This window comes from Grampus griseus (assembly GCF_964374135.1).
Source record: "Grampus griseus genome assembly, chromosome: 14".
NCBI lineage: Eukaryota > Metazoa > Chordata > Mammalia > Artiodactyla > Delphinidae > Grampus > Grampus griseus.
Window position 1 is genome coordinate 88,104,912 of NC_139008.1, and position 17,893 is coordinate 88,122,804.

Genomic DNA, 17,893 nt, shown 5'->3' on the forward strand with positions numbered 1-17,893 from the left:
GCCTCTGTCACGCCCAGGCCAACAGTCTGCAGAGTCTGCAGAGTGGGCACGGCCAGCCGGGCTGCCCCTCGCTGGAGAAGAATTTCTGCCAACCTCCAGTGCGAGACCAAGGGCCGCGTCTGCCCGGCACCCCACACGGGCACCCGCGCTGCGCTACTCTAAGCAAAGGGCCCCGGAGGGTCCGCCTCGAGCCCGGGAGGCCAGGAGTCAGGGGCAGGCCGGCGGGCGGCCTCACTTCCGTGGCCCGGCCCAGCCCATATCGCCGAAGGGGCCCTCGCCCGTGGCAGAGCGCGGCGGGGGCCCGCACGGGGTGCAGAGGTCCGAGTCCGTGTCCGACTCGCCCTCCGCAATGTAGGGCCTGACTTTGGCGCACGGCGCGGCGGCGGCGTAGCAGCTGTTGAGGGCGTCCAGATTCTCCTTGGACTGGGAGATGCTGAAGCCGCTGAAGGAGCGTTCCAGCTCCTCGTGGTCTACGGACGGGATGGAGATGGACGTGTCGCTGTCCCGCAGGGCGCCCTCGTGGGGCCTGCAGGCCGGGCCGTCCTCCGACCTCAGGAGCTCCGTGCTGGCCCGGTGGCCCCCGCTGTAGGCGGACAGGGACCGCTCGTGGGCGGGTGGCGGCGGGATGCGCACCAGCGAGCCGTGGTCCCCCACGGGTGAGGTGCCGTGGCCCTGGCGCGGGTGGCACTGCTGCTGCCACGAGGTGGAGGGCGGGCACTGGGCGGGGGGCGCGGCCGGGGGCGCCGAGAAGTTCTTCTGGCCCATGGAGCTGGTGGAGCGGATGAGCTTGATGATGCAGCCGTTCCTGCCGCCGTGGTCCCGGCTGTCCTCGGGGCTGTGGTATGGCGGCGCCGGCTCCGGCTCCTTGGCCCCGAAGTAGGCCTCGGTCTCCGTCGGGGGGACGCCCATGCGCTGCGTGTAGATGTTCACCAGGAAATCCAGCTTCTTCTCCATGGACAAGACCTGCAGGAGGGGCTGCTAGGCCATGCTGGGCTGCCCCCCGGGGCGGGGGCCCATGCTGCTCCCCGGGGGCGGGAAACAGGGCTGCTCTCCGGAGGGGGGGGAACTGGGCTGCTCCCCGGGGGTGGGGGGAAACTGGGCTGCTCCCCAGAGGGGGGGAACTGGGCTGCTCCCCAGAAGGGGGGGAACTGGGCTGCTCCCGGGGGGGAGAAACTGGGCTGCTCCCCGGGGGTGGGGGGAAACTGGGCTGCTCCCCAGAAGGGGGGCGGCCCAGGATGTTTCCCACAGAGGTGCAGAGGCAATGGAGGGCAGACTCCCCACAGCAGCTCAGCCTCTGACCCCACCTGTCAGTGTGTGGCCTCAGGACTTCAAACACGGACCCTCCTGCTTGTCTGGGCCGCCCTGTGTCCGCTGTGGGTTCACCCCTCAGAGCAAACTCTACAGCGGGTAAGAACTGGCCATTCCTTTCCTCAGCCCCCGTCAGGGAAGCGCCCCAGGCCCGGGGGGTGCTCCTGGGGGCCCAGGGTCCAAACACAGCAGCCCTCCCTCCCCCCAAAGCTTGAGCTCTCCCCCGCAGGGTCCATGCCGACACCCCAGGACCCCCAGACGCTCCCACCTGCTTCTCCACCTTCCCCAGCCGTCCCATCATGCTGGGGTCCTCGGGCAGCTCTGCCTCAGCCGGGCCCTTGCCTCGGTCTTTGTCCGCTATGGCCGGGCCTCGCCCCACGATCTGGTCCACTCTGCCGGGAAGAGACCCCGTCCCCAGCATGAGTTCAGGTGGGAGCAGTGGAGCCCGTGGCCCTCTCCTCCTGGGCCAGGCCGCAGCCACCAGATCCAGGCTCCGGGCCGAATCCAGAGCCGACCGGGGGCAGCGAGGAAGCAGGACAGATGGAGCCCGGGCGCCTGGCCCTCGTCCTGCCCTCCGCTGCCCTCGGGGCCTGTCCCCGACCGTTCCATTCCAGTGGGGCTGGCACATTAGCAAGGGGTAAAGAGAAGGGAGTTGGGGCCAAGCACCCCTCGGCTCCCCCGCCCCCACCCCCGAGCTCTGCTCCTGGATAACGTGCCGCCGAGGCCCCTGCCCACCCGGGGTCTGGAGGGGATGGAGTTAAACGTCTGCAGCGGGAACCACAGAAGCAGGGGGGCGTGAGGACTTCGCGCCATGCGCCGGACGGGGGAGGGGACACAGACCAACACAGGAAACCACCAACGCACAACCAGAGGAGGGGACAGACAGAGCCACTGGCAACCAGAGAGGGGGTCCGTGCGTGCTCGCGCGTGCGCACGTGTGTGCTTACCGTGCATGCCTGTGCATGCACTTGTGTGAGAGTGCGTGGGCCTGTGTGTGTGCACGCACGTGGGAGAAGCAGAACGCAGCTGAGGTGACCTCAAACGAGGCCATCAGTCACGAGGGGAAGAGGGGAAGGAGGCCTCCTTCAGGGCGGAGGCCTTCTGCTTGACCCATGCGGCGTCCCCTGTCCCCTGTGCTGAACGGGAAGGACCACTGAGGGGCTCGGAAGGGACCTTGGGAGTGGCAGGGTGGGCGCCCGACACCCTGAGCCCCAGAAGTGCAGCCACGTGGACGCTGGGCAAATGCACCAGGGCCAGGGTGCAGCTGGGCGGGACAGCCACCCAGGCACAGGCCGCACAGCCCCGCCGCTTCTCTGGAGCCTCAAGCGCGAAGTGCGCCACCCAAGCTCCCGAGTGGGGAGGGGCGCCAGCTCCTACCCCGCAAGCAGCGTCACGGGAGCTGCCGGCCTGCTCGGCCGCCGTCCTCACCCACAGCGCCGCCCTAACTGCCTGTCGGGGCTCAGGGTGCTCTGTCCTTGCTGTCACGGAAAGCAGGAGGGGGTCAGGCTTCGCGTCGGCCGCGGGGCGTCATGCTCGATCATGCGGTGGCAGGGCGGGCGTGGGGCCCTCGGCTCCCAGCACACGCCAGTGGGGACAGAGCGGCAGGAGGGGTGTCTGGTGCTCCAGGCGTCCACACAGTCCAGGCACGGGCGCTCAGCGCCTTCGCCCCTGCCACATGACGGGCCGCCCTCCCGGCCTCTCCCCTGGGAGCCTTGGCCCAGGGTCAGCCTGGAGCTGCCCCCGGTGGGTCTTCCGTGGAGCCTGTGCCCCCCCCTCCCCTGGGCCTCGGGCTTCACCCGTCCTTCTGGCTCCTCTGTGGGCATCTGGCTGCAGTGGTCCGGGAGGCCTGCGGGGCCCTCCCAGCCCGTGGCTCTGAGCGCCCAGCCCCTATGCCCTGCAGCAATGCCCAGGAGGGTGGGCTTGTCTCAGGTACAGCTTCCTCGGGGCTGGAGGACACGGGCAGAGCGGGGGACGCGGCAAACACTGTCTGGGCGGCCCGGGGTCAGGCCTGCTCCCCAGGAAATTCCTTTCTCATGGGAGAGCCGCCAGGCTGAGACGCCCAGCGCACACTGACCCTCGGCCTCATGCACAGAAACCTGGGCACACGAGGGTCGGGCGCCCCCAGTCACTCCAACGGCCCAGCTGCCAGCATCCCTGCCGGCCTCCGGGACGCCCCTGGGCCCCTCTGCCTACTCGGCGGGCGTGTCCGCCCTCACCCCACATCCTTGCCCTGGGCTCTGCTCTCCCAGACCTGCTGGGGGGCGGGTCGCGGCCATCATTTCCATGCTCCGGGGGAGCAGGAAGGCTCCCAAGTCTGAATTCATCACCAACGAGCCTGCTTCTGCTGACTCGCCGCCTCACTGCCTGCCCCCCACTCTGCCCATTGGCTGGGACCGTCTTCTTCAACAACTCTGACCACGGTGAAAACCGGAAATAGAGCCCCCAAAGCTCTGGGGACTCCCCGGGAGCTGGGCTCCCGCCAGGACCTGCTCAGTCCGCACAGCAGCCCAGGTCGACCCACCGGCAGGTGGTGGCAGGGGTCTGAGGCGGTGCTGGGGCAGGGCCCCACGTCTAAACGCACCTGATCCTTGGGGGGCTGCCGCCCTCTTCTGCCCAGGGAGCCCCCACCCCCAGCGGACGCCACACAGGGGTCGGTGGAAAGGAGCCCCCCGGACAGCCTCCCCAGGACCCCGCCAAGAGGAGCAGCTCAAGGGCACCCCAACCCAGCCCGCCAGGGCCTGCAGAGGACGTCGTTTTGTCAGGGACAGAGAAGCAGCCCCTCCGTCCCGTCGAGCAGAGCGGGTGCTGCCGTCATGTGGCTGGAGCGAAGGGGGCTGGCCATTCCACAGAGACAAGCGGGAGGTGTCCTGACCTAGGTGAGTACTGGGGTGACTCTCTCGGAGGGGCCGTGGGTCCTTTGGTGGGGTACTTCTTGTGCCGGGGAGTTGAAGGGGGTGGGGGGCCCACAATCATATCTATCCTGGCGAGTAAACAAGAAAAGAGACACCAGGAAAATGCATCGTGAAGCAACATGAAAGGGGAGGCAGCCGGAAACTTGCAGAGACAGAATGAATGACCCGCTGAGAGCAGCCGTGACCTTTCTCACAAACGGGACGCAGGGACACTGCGCTCCCGTGACCTCAGATGTGGTCAAGCGAGCACTGGGTGAGGCCACGAGCTCGCGGTGCCCCGTCTGCCCGGGCAAGGGTGCACGTCCAAGGACACGTGGCAGCTGGCAGCAAAGTGCCAAAGGACCCCGGGAAAGACACCAAGGCCCTGCCAGGAAGCGACAGACATCTGGTTCCTGCGGGGCTCTGTTTGTCTCGTCTGTTTTCCAGACAGAAGGGGAGGGAGAGGGGACGGCCTAGGACAGAAGAGCCTCGTGAAAAAAACTGCTATCACGAGTGGCGGCGGGCCGGCCGTCAAGACCCAGGGTGGCCTCTCACGCACACGCGTGTGCTCACACCTGCACACACACACGTGGACACACGCACGCTTGCACACACGTACACACTCTCGAGTCTGCACGCACGGGCACACGTGTACACACCCTCGAGTCTGCACGCAGGGCACACGTGTACACACCCTCGAGTCTGCACGCAGGGCACACGTGTACACACCCTCGAGTCTGCACGCACGGGCACACGTGTACTTACTCACGTATACACGTGCACGCTCTCGCACATCATTTACATGTGCACAACGGCACGCGCGTTCGCGCAAACACACAGGTCTACTCATGCTCAAGGAGGCCGCTGAGCAGATGGCCTCCCGGCCTGAGCCTGGGGACAGGGAGGGGCTGTGCCCTGGCCTCACCCCACGGGAGCAGCCGGAGGCCCAGAGGGGCCTCTCCCCTGGCATCCTGAGCAGGGCGGGGAGACGCCACCTGCCATGGGGCTGGGATCTGGGCTGACCCCCAGGACCGCCCCAACCACCCAGACCCCCACGGCCAGGGCCTAGGCTTCAGGGCCAGAGAACCGGCAGCCGCCTCATTGGAGGGACCCCAGGAGGGGCCTGGCCGGCAGGAAGGCAGGGTCCATTCCAGGAGAGACCCACGACAGCCACGGGCCTCCTCCCAGGCACCAGACACACGTGTGTGCGCCCGCTCGTCTGTGTGTATGGTGCGTGCCTACGAGCACACACGTACTCAGTGTGCGTGTGTCGGTCCTATAGGACACACGTGTGAGCACAAGGCTTAGAGCATGGCTATGTGTGTACACATGTGTGCTGGCACACGTGGGCATGTGGGAGTGGACATGGGTCTGTGTGTGTGCATGTCCTGGGTCCTTGCTGTGTCTGTACACACGTGTGTACAGCTGACTCCTGGGGTGAGCAAGCCAGTGCTCACATGCAGCCAGAGATGGCAGCGCCATCGTGTGCCCGGCTGCGGCCCACCAGGCACATGTCCAGCCCCACCGCCTGCTCCGGCCGTGGGAATCCGTCTGTGCGGTGGGGAGGGACGACCAGCCCTCCGTCTGGAGGAACAGGTGCCACGTGGCCTAACTGCTGCCTGATGGGCCCACGGAAACCTGCACCTTCACCTCTCAACAGAACTAACTCCTCTCCCCAACACACACGGGCACACATGGGCAACATACGTGCGTGGACACACGACACACGTGGCACAGCACACACAGACACATGCGCGCACCCACACGTTTGCCAAAACATGTGTTGCACCCCTGTGCACACATGCACATGCATGCACTTGTACACATACACATGTGTACACACACGTGCACCCGAGGCCTGAACACGTGCAAGCACACACGTGCATTCACGCATGTGCATATGCACGCCCGTGTGTGCGCACAACACATACACGCTTGCCCATCGCAGCACGGGCAGGAGAGAAGAGAGAGACAACAGAAAGGTTAAAAACAGACCACACGAGGACATGGGAGAAAGCCCACGCGGGGCCGGAGAGGAAGGGCCCAGATGTGGCAGCTAGCGGGGCCAGCCGCTGCGCCCACAGCGCGTTGCCGCCCCACCTCTGGCAGGAGTGTGCAGCTGCGCCACGCCCCTGTCCCTACCCCACCCGGCTTTGGCCCGGAGGACCCCGCTCCACGCCCCCGGGCCCAGCAGGCGGGGGAGGTGCTCTTGCCTCCCTACCCCCCACCCGGCTTCGGCCCGTAGGACCCGCCCCACGCCCCCGGGACCAGCAGGCGGGGGAGGTGCTCTTGCCTGGACTGCAGGTTTTTGATGCGGGATAGCATGTCCAGGTGGCCGGCCGAGTACTGCTCAATCACGTCCATCACGTCGTAGGGCCGTAGGCTCTCCTTGAACTTGCGCTTGGACACCAGGAACCGCATGACACTGGAGGGGGTGGTCGGCAGGCTGTGAGCCCTGGGCACAGACCACCGAAGGCAGCCCCCCAGCGTCCACCTGCCTTGGCCCGCCCAGCACCTCCGAGAATGTCTGCTGGATGACTCGGCCCTGTCATCTGGGCCACCCACCTGTCTTGTACCCCAGCCACACTTGGGCCCCGCTGCGCAGAGGACCCGTGTCCACCCAGAAACCCCTGTGCCGCGGCAGCTCCCAGCCGTCTACTAGCAGCCTTGGGCACCCGGCACCTGGGACGCAGGCGATGGCTGGGACGGCAGGTGCCTCGTGAGCCGCGGGGGCCAGACTGAAGGGGTGTCGGCCGCGAGGCATCCCTCCCGAGCGCGTGCCCTCACACCAGCCCCCCAAGGCCCCGCGTCCGTGGACGACTCTGCGAGGGAGCCCGCCGGGTCCTCACCACACGGCCCTGATGCTGACTTTGAGGCCCGGGGTCAGATCCTCCGTCACAAACTCGCAGTTGCAGCTCTTGTTGTCGTCCACAATGTCCTCCCCTGGGAGACTTGCTTCTGGGTGGAAGGACACAGCCCGTGAGGGGCTGGGCCACCCCCGGGATGGAGGGGGCCTAGTGTTCCGGCCCCACAGCGCACACGTGTCCGAGGGGGCCTCCGCCGGGCACAGCCACACTCCAGCCCGCCCCCGTCCTGCTTTTCCAGCCTGCTTCCCTCCACTGTGCTCCTCAGGGAGCAACCACCACAAGGGTGTAAGAGGGCACCCCTGTGCACAGACAGAAGGGCAAGGTGGGATACGTCCACACAGAGTACTCGGGGAGCGTCAGCCGTAAAAGCAGTGATGCGCCGGCACCAGCTCCACGGGTGGGCCTGGCAAACACGGAGCTCGGGGAGCAGAGCCCGACGCAAGAGGACAAGCCCGTGTGGCCCCATCGCATGGAGCTCCAGGACAGCAAACCCCAACTCGAGGGCTGCCCGACCCACCTTCCGAGTTCTGCCGGGAAGCGGCGCCCCTGGCGCGGAAGGCCTGCCGCGCGCGGCCGCGCTCCCCGAAGCTCCAGCTCTTGGGCACCTTGCTTGGGCTGTCCTCCAGGCTCTGGTCGGCGCTGGGCGACCGCCGGACGGTCTGGGCCTGAGGGGACCCCTTGCCCTTGGCAGCCACGCCGCGGGGGCTGGAGAAGACACGGTCTTTCAAACTGACCTTCTGACTGCTCCCGCGAGAACCGACAGACGGACAGACACACAGAAAGACAGCAAGAGAGGTCACTCTGCAAAGAACACTCGCTCCCGCTGGCTCCTGGTGGGAGGACGGGGTGCCCTGGCCGTGGGATGGAGCACGGGCCGGGGCGGGAGGGTCGCTAGGGCGAGCGGGGACAGGTCAGCTCCACCACAGGCTCTCCGGGGCCCGCTCAGCACTCAGTCTGGCCGGTGAGTGGTCAGTGGACTCTGAAATCACCTTCAGCTACCACCAAAAGGTGCCTGAGACCTCGCCACACCGTCAACCAGGGCTCCCTCTTCAAACGCCCTGGGCGATGACGGCTCTTCCCTGGGCACCTCCTGAGGGCCCCCGGCCACTCCAGCAGCTACCGTGCCTGCCCTCCACCCCCGTAACCGCCCCAGGTCAGGAGGGTGAGGGCTGCAGCTGGCCCCCGGGCCCCTCGGCCGAACCCCAGGGAGCTGCCTGGCGAAACAGGTCGGGGGGCGGGGAGCACGGAGAGCAGCACGAGGGCCAGGGTCTGCCCACCTCATCTCCACCCAGGGCGCACAGGCTGCACCCCCCGCCAGGACACGGCCAGGAACGGAACGTCCACACTTCCAGAGGGATGCTACGGGTGCCGGCCGAGCCCCGGCCCGAGGCCGCAGACAGGGGGCGACCATGGCCGTACAGCCACAGCCCCGTGAGGGTCTTTGGGCCTCGTTGCCCCGTCTCTTGGTAACCATGGAGACGGGTCTGACACCCCACGTTTGTTGGTTCTAACACCCTCCAGGCAGCAGGCAGGAGACAAGGGCGGTCTCTGGTCAGGGTGCGGTCAGGCCCGGGGCCAGGCGGCCACTCATTTCCTCCCGTGGACAGTTTCCACCATCTGCCCAGGAGGAGAGTGAGGCCCCCATGAGCCCACTCACGCCACCACACTCAGGGGCCACACTCAGAACCTCCCGAGGGGCCTCTGCGCCGCCCTGGGGCCTGGGACCAGCCCGCATGGGTGTCTGGCAGGGCCTCTGCTGTCGCTGGGAAGCTCCCACCACCAGCTAATCCCTCAGACAGCGCCAGCCCCACCGCAGATGGCCCGGGTCAGCTGCTTCCATCGGCCCGAAGGGGATCCACAGCAGAGACATGTCGTTAGACGGCGCAGAAATGACCCACCGTGGACAAGAAGCAGCCCGTGGCCTGGTCCGGCCAGCCCGCACACTGCGGTCCAGGCCGGTGCCCCTGCCCCTGCCCACCAGCCCCCAGGCAGCCAAGACCATCTGTGCTGGTTCTCAGGCCCGAGGCGTGGAGCCCACTCAGTGGGGTGGCTCCTTCAGAGACCCCGTGAACACAGGAGCCGGGGGTCCGCCAGCCTGTGACTGCTGTGCCCGGCACGAGGCCCAGACGGGGGGACCGAGAGGCAGCAGAGCCAGGCTGTGGAGGCTGCTATGAAGATAACCCTCTCCTCCCTTTGCTCCCGAAGGAGACCACCAGCTGGTCCAGGGAGACCGTGAAACAAGGGCCCCACCAAGCCAGGACTGCTGGGGCCCCCAGAACTTGGGCCCACGCAGCGGACCGCGATGACAGAGCCCCAGGAAGGAGCCTTCCCTGGCCTTGGCCTGGCCCTGCCGTCCCTGGCTCTCAGACTGCTCAGACCGGGGAGGGGTGCCCTGCTGGAGGAGGCCACGGGTGACTGTCTGGACCTCCACGCTCATCACAGCTCAGGGCTCACAGGCACGCGGCCCCCAGCCACCCCAGGCCCGCCTCAACTCCAGGTGCCCGAACGCCGACGGTCCTGCAGGTGTCGAGAGAGACCCTCCGTCACCTCACAAGCCAAGGACAGAAGCATGCGCGGGACGGGGCTCCGGCAGCCCGCCCCCAGGAAAGAGCACGGGCCAGCCCACCTTCCAAGTGAGGGGCATTGACACGGGGCCAGGGCCAAGCTCAGGAGGGTCTGGGGAGAAAGCGAGGCCCAGCCTCTCCTCCCCTGCCTGCTACCCTCCCCAGGGCAAATTCCCAGCAAGTGACACCAGCCATCAACGGGGACAGGCGAGCGGGGGCCCCGGCTGAGCGCGGCTGCACCCTGGTCTGCACGGCCGGCCGGGGCCCAGCTCAGCGGGGAAGGAGCCGGCGTCCAGAGAGAGCCGCCTGGCCCACCGCTGGACTGCGGACGCCCAGGGAAGGCGGGGGGGCGGGGACGAAGTGACGTCCGTGAGACGCACACGGCAGGGCCAAGTGAGGCCTGGGCTCCTGGCCCGGCCACGGGCACCTCTGGCCTTTCCGGTTCCCGGGCAGCCTGATCACGGCCCCCGACCCGACCGGCCAGCCTGTGGCCAGAAGCACCCTGGACGCCAGCTCTGGGCAAGCAGGACGGCTTCTGCCGGGGCCCCACATCTCCCCTCCCGGGGCCGCAAGAGCCTCCCCCACGGGGCCTTACGTCGGGAACACACAGGCAGCACGGGCAGGTGGGGCAGGCGACCCTCCGGGCCCCTCTCGAGGGCGAGAAGGGTTCAGAGCATGCACGGATGCAGATGTGCAAGCATGCCGCCGCCCTGGAGCCCCGACCCTGCTGCCCGGCCCCTCCCCACGCCCGCCGCTCGGCACCCCTGCTTCCGGGGCCATCACGGACCACATGCACACGATGACCGGTGAGTGCAGCTGCCAGCACCTGCAGGGCCGCACGGGGCAGGGAGGGGCGGGCAGGAGGGGGCCCCAGAGCAAGCAAGAGGACAGACGCTTCCACACCCCCGAGAGCAGAGAGGGGACAGAGAGAGGAAACGTGCCGGCAGTCAGGGAGCCCACGGGGCAGAGATCGGGCGGCCTTTCACCGACCCGTTTCCAGCCTGCCCTAAACCAGGCCTGCACGTGGGAGGGGGAGCCATGGACCTCTGGCTTTCCGATGTGTCTGGTGTGCCAGGACCGCGGGGAGCGGGCACACACACGACAGAGCTGCCTCCCGGCGGGCGGGCGGGCGGGCTCCGGGTTGAGGGCAGCGGCCCTCCCGTGCGTAGCAGAGGTGCTAGATGGACGAGCCGTGGAAAAAAGGCTCGCGGGAGAGCAGTCAGGCCCCTGAAGGCGCCCTTTCTGGTTTTCAGAGCCCCTGGCCGGCCCCCCTCCTGCTTGGAGCACGGCATCGTTTGGCATGGGGAGAAGGAAAGGGGTTACAGCTCCATGGCCACCGTCACCCAGGCGGTTGGTCGTCTGGAGCCAGAGGGGGCCTAGGGCTCCACCAAGGGGCCGGGAGGCGAGCTGCCAATCAGAATCGGGGCCTGGGGGGCCGGGCGGGCGGCAGCCTCTCCCTGGCGCATCTAGAACCTCTAATAAGCAAAGTGCTTGGAGCGGGAGGGGGACAAGAGCCGTGCAGCAATGGTCGTCCGAGCGACGTGTCTGAGGTACCTAGCGTGTCCTGGGCAGCATCCACACAGGGACTCTGTGCACCGTCTGCCTTTACTGGAAATGAGGAGAGGACAGTTAGTCCCGGGGGCGCCGGCGACCCAACACGACCAGAGGGAGCCTGGGCCGGGCGCGCGGGCAGGAGGCGCAGGGACACGAGGCACCAACCACCCGGGGCGGCTCTGTGCTCAAGCCGCACCCGCTACAGAGTTCGCGTCTGAGCGAGGAGAACGAGGGAGCCGCGCATAAAGTCCTCCGTCGGCCTGGAAAAAAAGTAGTCCCTATTTTTGGAGAGAAAAAAAAAAAATCCCAGTTTTTTCCTCCAAAAATACCTTTTCCTTCCAGCGTCAGTTTGGGGCCATGTCTTTCAAAAGATGTATTATTTTTTTTTTTTTGCTATATTCATGCCAACAACAAAAATAATACATGGGCTGAGGCTGTGCTGGTTCTAGAGGGACAGGATTCCAGAAAGCTCACGTTTCAGAGGAAAAACGTGCAAGTTCGGCTTCACAAACCAACCCAGCCAGCGGCCCGATCAGAAGTGGCCTCGGTTTACCCAGAAGGCAGTGGCTGCCCCTCCCTGGAGGGGAGCTAAGGAGAAGGGGGCTTGGGGCTCCTGGACTTGAAAGGGCCGCCAAGGTCGGGCCTTGGGTGAAGTCCACCCCGTGCTGAGGGCAGAGACGGACCTGCGGGCGGCCCTTCAGGAGACGCTGCCCGTGGTCACCCTGCCCAAGAACCTCCCCAAAGGCCCAAGACTCAGCTCTGCACTAGAACCTGAAAACTTGTAATCAAAAATGAGAAGAACCAGCAAGAACTTCAGGAAACCCTTCACTTCCCCGGGGCCTCGCTCTCTGCCCCCACCTTTGCTTCTGAGACCGCGGTTCTCAAACTCTGTGCCTGACGAACCCAGACGCGGCCAGCGGTCTCGACTCACAAACGTGTTCAGTGTCCCCACGTTCACGTAAACACTGACGGCACCTGCCAGCGTCCAGACAAGGATCTCCCCACTGACGCCAGCAAGCCAAGGTCAAGTCTCCTCAAGGAGCCCTCGCTCGGCCGCCCCGGCCTCGCCCTGCACGCAGTCCCCTGCGAGCGTGCGTGCTTCCCCAGTGGGACCTTCCCCAGTCACTTCGGGTTGTAGAACAAAACTAACTAGAGGTCGGCCCCGGGTGGAGGGAGCTGGGGTCCAGCTGTCCACCGAGCGCACCCACATGGGGGCAGACCTCCCCAGGACTTGGACCCCCCGCCAGCAGGAGCCCCTCAAATGTAGGGCAAACGTTCTCTTCCAGAGTGCACCCCCGAGGCAGCCACAGCCCCACCAGGGCCTGCAGGACAGATAAGGAGCCTAAAGACCGGATCCCCATGGCCAGCTCCCCCCAGGGGTCCCCAGGCCTGCCCCGCCCCGCCCCACCCGGAGGCTCCTCCCCAGGGAAAGAGGACCAAGCGGAGCGGGGTCTTCCAAGCCCCCACCTTGACCAGCTTCGCTGCGCTCGCCCGCCCACAGCCCAGCACCGCCGAACCCACCGTTTCCTAGGTGACCGCCCACGCCTGGCTCCCAAGCGCACGAGACGGGGAGAGGCTCTCTAACCGCAGTGACTGTCTTTAATTGTAACGAAAACTTAAACAGCCTCACGCGGCCAGCGGCTCCGGCATGAGACAGCGTGGCCTGAGAGTGGGACGGAGCGGGGGGAGGTGGGCTGCTGGTGGCCTGGCCCCCCCCAGCACTGCCCCTCTGCTGCGGGGGGGCAAGGAGCCCCAACTCCAGCCCGTTGCCTCTGGGTTCCAGGCTGGCGCTGGGGTTTCCTGCCCACAGCAGCCAAGTGGAGCTTCACCCCATCAGAACTGCCGGCAGGCAAGCCCGGAGGCCCGGGCTCGAGAGGGTGGAAGAGGCGCCCACGGACACTCACCAAGACCAGACTGGACAGACACGCACCCGAACACGGCACACTGCCCCCCGCGACGAAGAGGGGAGCCACAGGACAGGGGCAAAGCGGCTGGGGCACAGGGGCTCCCCCAGGCATGGGAGGGGCGGGGGCAGTCAGAAATGGGGTGGGTCAAAGGGCAGGTCAGAGCCACACCCAGAGCAGCACAGCCTGAGACCCCCGCCTGCCCCGCCCCCAGCCCCACACCTTGGTGTGACGCCCACACAGCCACGGGGCGCGCCCCCATCCTGAGCCAGGACCGGGGCTCTCACGGCAGCTGAGGGAGGGTCCCTGCGTCCACCCCGTCCACCTGTGCTTCACGGGACAGGGTCCCCTCACCAGGCAGCCCAGGGCCAGGCCCACCCTGCCGTGGGTCCTGTGGCAGGCTCATTTCCTGCAGACCTACTATGCACTGGGCGCTACAAAGGGGCTCACGGCTGCTCCAGTCAGGGAACAGAAATGCCACCTGTTTCCTGGCTGACCGGTGTGCATCCAGGAGGGGCAGGGCCTCTGTCCCAGGGCCTCGGCCCGGGGCCCCCAGGGGAAGCCGCTGGGTCACAGGCAGGGACACACGGACACGAGGGGAGGGAGGGAGGAGCAGGAAGCGGGGGGGCGGGGGGAGCCACAGAACGTGCCGGAGAGCCGGGGGGCTCCCGCATATCCTCACCTTGAGTCCTGCTTTCAGGGTCAGCACCTCATCCCCAAAGACAGAGCAGACGTGAAAGGGGCCCGAGAAGGGCAGTGACATGATTAAAGGCACTTGGGGGGCAGGCAAGATTTTCCAGATTGGGGGAGGGAGGGCAGGAGAGGAGAGAGAGAGAGAGAGAGGCTGAGACGAAAATTGTCGGGAGAGGAGATAAAGCAGGGCGACGAGCACAGGAAGCCGCGTCAGGCCGGAGGGGCCGGACGGGTGGGCGGGCCGCGCCGAGGGCCAGAGAGGCGCCCACCCCGGCCGAGCCACGGGCAGCCGCGCCGCCTCCCCGGCCTCAGGGTCCCGGGGCTCACGGAAGGGGCAGATGGCAGCACCGACGGGATCCCACAAAGCACGCGAGGCCCTGCTGCACGCCCCTCCCCGCCCGCCCTGACCACAGCCCTGCGTCGGGCCCCCTCGCTCCCAGCCTGCCCAGGAAAACAGAGGTCGCTGCCTGGGCTGAACCCGCTCTGGTCCAGGTCTGAGGGGTTCACCACTGCTGCTCTTTGGGCTGCTTCGGGGCAGAAGCGCTGCCGACCTTTCCGACCCCAGGCCCCAGCTGACAGCCCCCTTTGGGGACGTGGGGGTGGGGACACGTGCCCCCTTCCGATGGATGCCGAGGGTGGGCTCAGCCCAACGCCTCCCCAGCTGGGCAGCCAGCTGAGCTGCCTCTGATCCAGGAGGGCACTAATGTGGGCAGGCAGCGTCTCTGGCCCACGGCCTCGGGGACAGGGCTCCCTCTGCAGGTGTAGACGGGGCGCCGGGGGACCCTGAGCTCAGAGGTACACAGCGATACGCGGACGGGCTGGAGGTCACCAACTTGAACGTTGTGAACTGGTCTGGGTTTTTTTTTCCAACACTAGGAAAACAGCAGGGTGCTGCCATCCCTCCTCTGCCTCCAGCAGAAATGATCCCTGCGAGTCCCCATCTGGGGTCCCAGCCTCGAGCTCGCCTAAAGCAAACAGAACCGCAGGGGCCTGGACAGACCCAGGGAGGGGGAGACCGGTCCCCACCGAGGGCTTGCGAAGCAGGGCAGGAGACCCTGCCCCGAAGGGGACCCTCTCCCACTCCTCGAGAACCTTCCACAAACCGAGACCTGACCGGGGTGATGCGAAGACCCCTCCTCAGAGCTGCCCCTCCTCCCGCCGTCTGACCCTGACCTGCAGTGTCGGGGGGACACCCCGTGGGAGTGGCCACCTGGGTCGCCCTCGGCTCAGAACAGCCCAGGCCCTGTGCTGGAGCTGGTAGGACTGCTCCCCCGGAAGCCCCCCGCGTCCAGTCCGCGGTGCTACAGTCACAGGAGGGCAGGAGCTGCCCCTCAGCTGCTGAGCAGGCCCGGGGCCTGGGGAGGGGCGTGGCCACGGGAAGCGTGATTTAAGGGCCCACATCACCAGCAGGCAGGGCGCCACCCTCAGCAGCACGCAGGCGCATGCACAGCCCGGAGGCAGCCCGCGCCCCCCGAGGACACAGGGCAGGCGCCGAGGCAGCGGGAGCAGGTGGCACTGACCTTGGGGATGGTTCCGGCTGGGGCTCCTTCCTGCAAACAGAAGCACAAGCCTGCTCGCGGGCAGCCCTCCGGGCCGACCCCGTGCACAGCCCAGAGGACCCCCCAAGCTCCCACAGGCCGGGGGCTGCGTGTGAGGGGCCGGAGGAGGCGGGTCCCAGGGGACAGGGAATCCGGAAGGGGTCACGAGAAGTTCTGAGGCTGCGGTCGCTACCGCCCCGTGTTTATGGACACGCGCTTTCATCAGAATCACCGACATTAACAAACTTTCAGAGAGGAAGTGTGGAGGAAGCTCCTCCACAATGGACGCTCAGGACGGCTGAGGTCCTTCACTCAATCACCCCCACGAAGGCTTTTTCCAGATAAGGTCACGTTCACAGTTCCAGGGCATGGATGTGTCTTTGCGGGGCAGGTGGGGGGGCACCATTCAACCCACTCGGCCGCTCCGCCCACCGAGAGCCCTTCCTTGTCGGCAAACAGGCCTGGTCACGGCACCCTCCCCTCCCCTCTCCTGCAGCCCAGCCCATCTCCTCCGCACCCCCCTCACGCATCAAGCGCTCGAGGAGTCGCGGGGTTTGTGACTGGGAGAGCCAGCAGGTGCCGCCGCGTGTGTCCACCCGACGCTCCAGGGACGTGCACGGCTGGACTCTTCTTCCCGCCTCAGGCCAGAGCACCAGCCTCCTGGCCCCACGTGGAGCTCCCCTCTCTGTGCCCACCCCGCACCCGGCCGCCCTCAGGATGGGAGCCGAGACCGGGGTCAGCAAAAGCGGAAAGCCACCGGTGTCACCGGGTCCCACGGCAGCCCGACCACCAGCATCCTGCTGCTGCCAGCCCCTTGCCAGGCCCCGAGACGCCGTGCCCCGAGTGCCAGCCCAGGCGCCCCCGCTCACCTGAAGGTGAGTCCAGATTTGCTCTTGAGGTTCCGAAGCAGCTCTAACTGGTTCAGCGGCGGGATCAGTCTGCGGCAGGAGGACAGGTGAGTGGGCCCCCGCCCGCCAGAGCCCCAGGGGCCCTCAGCCCAGCTCTCACGAGCATCCGTGTCTCACGCGGGGACACGGGCTGTGCCCGTCACAGGCAGAAAAAGGGGAGGAGTGCACGGCGGCGGCAGACCCCAGGGAGCCCGGGCCCCCACCTCTGGGGCTGGGGCACTGTCTTCATCCTCCCGGGGGCCTCAGCCCTGGGAGTGCGCGGGGCCCGGGCCATCCCTAGAGGGGATGCCTGTGTGGGGCTGGTCCTGCAGGGAGGACAGGGGCTCCCGCCCTCCCCCTTCCCAATCCCTGAACACCCTCAGGGGAAGCACAGTTGCAAACCCAGCCCCCAACATAGTGGCGCTCCCAGACCCCTCTCTACAGAGCCACTCGCTCTACCAAGGCTGAGTGGGGCCGAGGTCACAGGAAATGACTGTGCTGGGCAGAGCCCACAGGGCTGCAAGCGGGCCTCCTGGACGGCTGGCCTGGCCCCGCTCCGAGCCCCTCTTCCCAGAGGCAGTCACACCTACCAGGACAGCCGCACGCCTGGCCCGCCTGCCGGCCCAGCATTCAGTGCTGCGACCACCGGCCAGGAAGCCGAGGGGTGAACAGTCCCTCTGGGATGCCAGGGAGGGTTTTGTACCCCTGGGACATTCCTGGGGAAGGCCAGCTCTCCCACCTCCAGCTGCAGGAGACTCACCCAAGACTCGAGTCCCCACAATGTCTGGGGACACTTCTGACCCCAACCCCACCCCACTCCCAACTCCTCCAGTGGATCCTGGCCACCTTAGGCTCTCACACAGCTTCCACGCCATCAGTGACGCTGCGTGTTTCCAGGCCCTGGTCTCTGCTTCCTGACCCAGCCCCACCTGCTGTGACAACTCCGCCTGCTCTCTGACACCCCCACCTACTCTGTGACATGCCACTGTCTGTGACACTCCACCTGCTGTGTGACACCCCACTTACACTTTGACATCCCACTGTCTCTGACACACCACCTGCTCTGTGACACCCCCACCTATGCTGTGACATCCCACTGTCTGTGACACCCCACCTACTCTGTGACACCCCACCTTGCTCTGTGACACCCCACCTGCTCTGTGACACCCCCACCAGCTCTGTGACACCCCACCTGCTCTGTGACACCCCACATGATCTGTGACACCCCACATGATCTGTGACACCCCCACCATCTCTGTGACACCCCACCTGCTCTGTGACACCCCCACCTACTCTGTGACACTCCCTCCTGCTCTGTGACACCCCCACATACTCTGTGACACCCCATTGTCTGTCACGCCCCACCTGCTCTGTGACACCCCACTGTCTGTGACATCCCACTGTCTGTGACACCCCACCTACTCTGTGACACCCCACCTTGCTCTGTGACACCCCACCTGCTCTGTGACACCTCCACCAGCTCTGTGACACCCCACTGTCTGTGACAACCCCACCTGCTCTCTGACACCCCACCTGCTCTGTGACACCCCACTGTCTGTGACATCCCACTGTCTGTGACACCCCACCTACTCTGTGACACCCCACCTTGCTCTGTGACACCCCACCTGCTCTGTGACACCTCCACCAGCTCTGTGACACCCCACTGTCTGTGACAACCCCACCTGCT

General features: G+C 66.7%; 1 protein-coding gene across 9 annotated transcripts in view; it reads right to left on the minus strand.

The window, feature by feature from the left end:
- Positions 1–231: 231 nt before the first annotated feature.
- KCNQ2 (potassium voltage-gated channel subfamily Q member 2) overlaps positions 232–17,893 on the minus strand; it is a gene marked incomplete at both ends in the record, with an annotated part of 49,768 nt that continues 32,106 nt past the window's right edge. For 2 of the 9 annotated variants that reach the window (XM_082670080.1, XM_082670078.1), the window contains 7 exons: positions 232–963; positions 1,577–1,700; positions 6,493–6,624; positions 7,049–7,157; positions 7,584–7,803; positions 15,298–15,331; positions 16,189–16,257. In XM_082670080.1, coding sequence (XP_082526206.1) covers positions 232–963; positions 1,577–1,700; positions 6,493–6,624; positions 7,049–7,157; positions 7,584–7,803; positions 15,298–15,331; positions 16,189–16,257 — 1,420 coding nt within the window. Of the gene's footprint in view, positions 976–1,576; positions 1,701–4,180; positions 4,289–6,492; positions 6,625–7,048; positions 7,187–7,579; positions 7,808–11,184; positions 11,239–15,297; positions 15,332–16,188; positions 16,258–17,893 lie in introns of all 9 variants that reach the window. The other 7 variants (XM_082670073.1, XM_082670077.1, XM_082670076.1 and 4 more) reach the window with 7 other exon arrangements.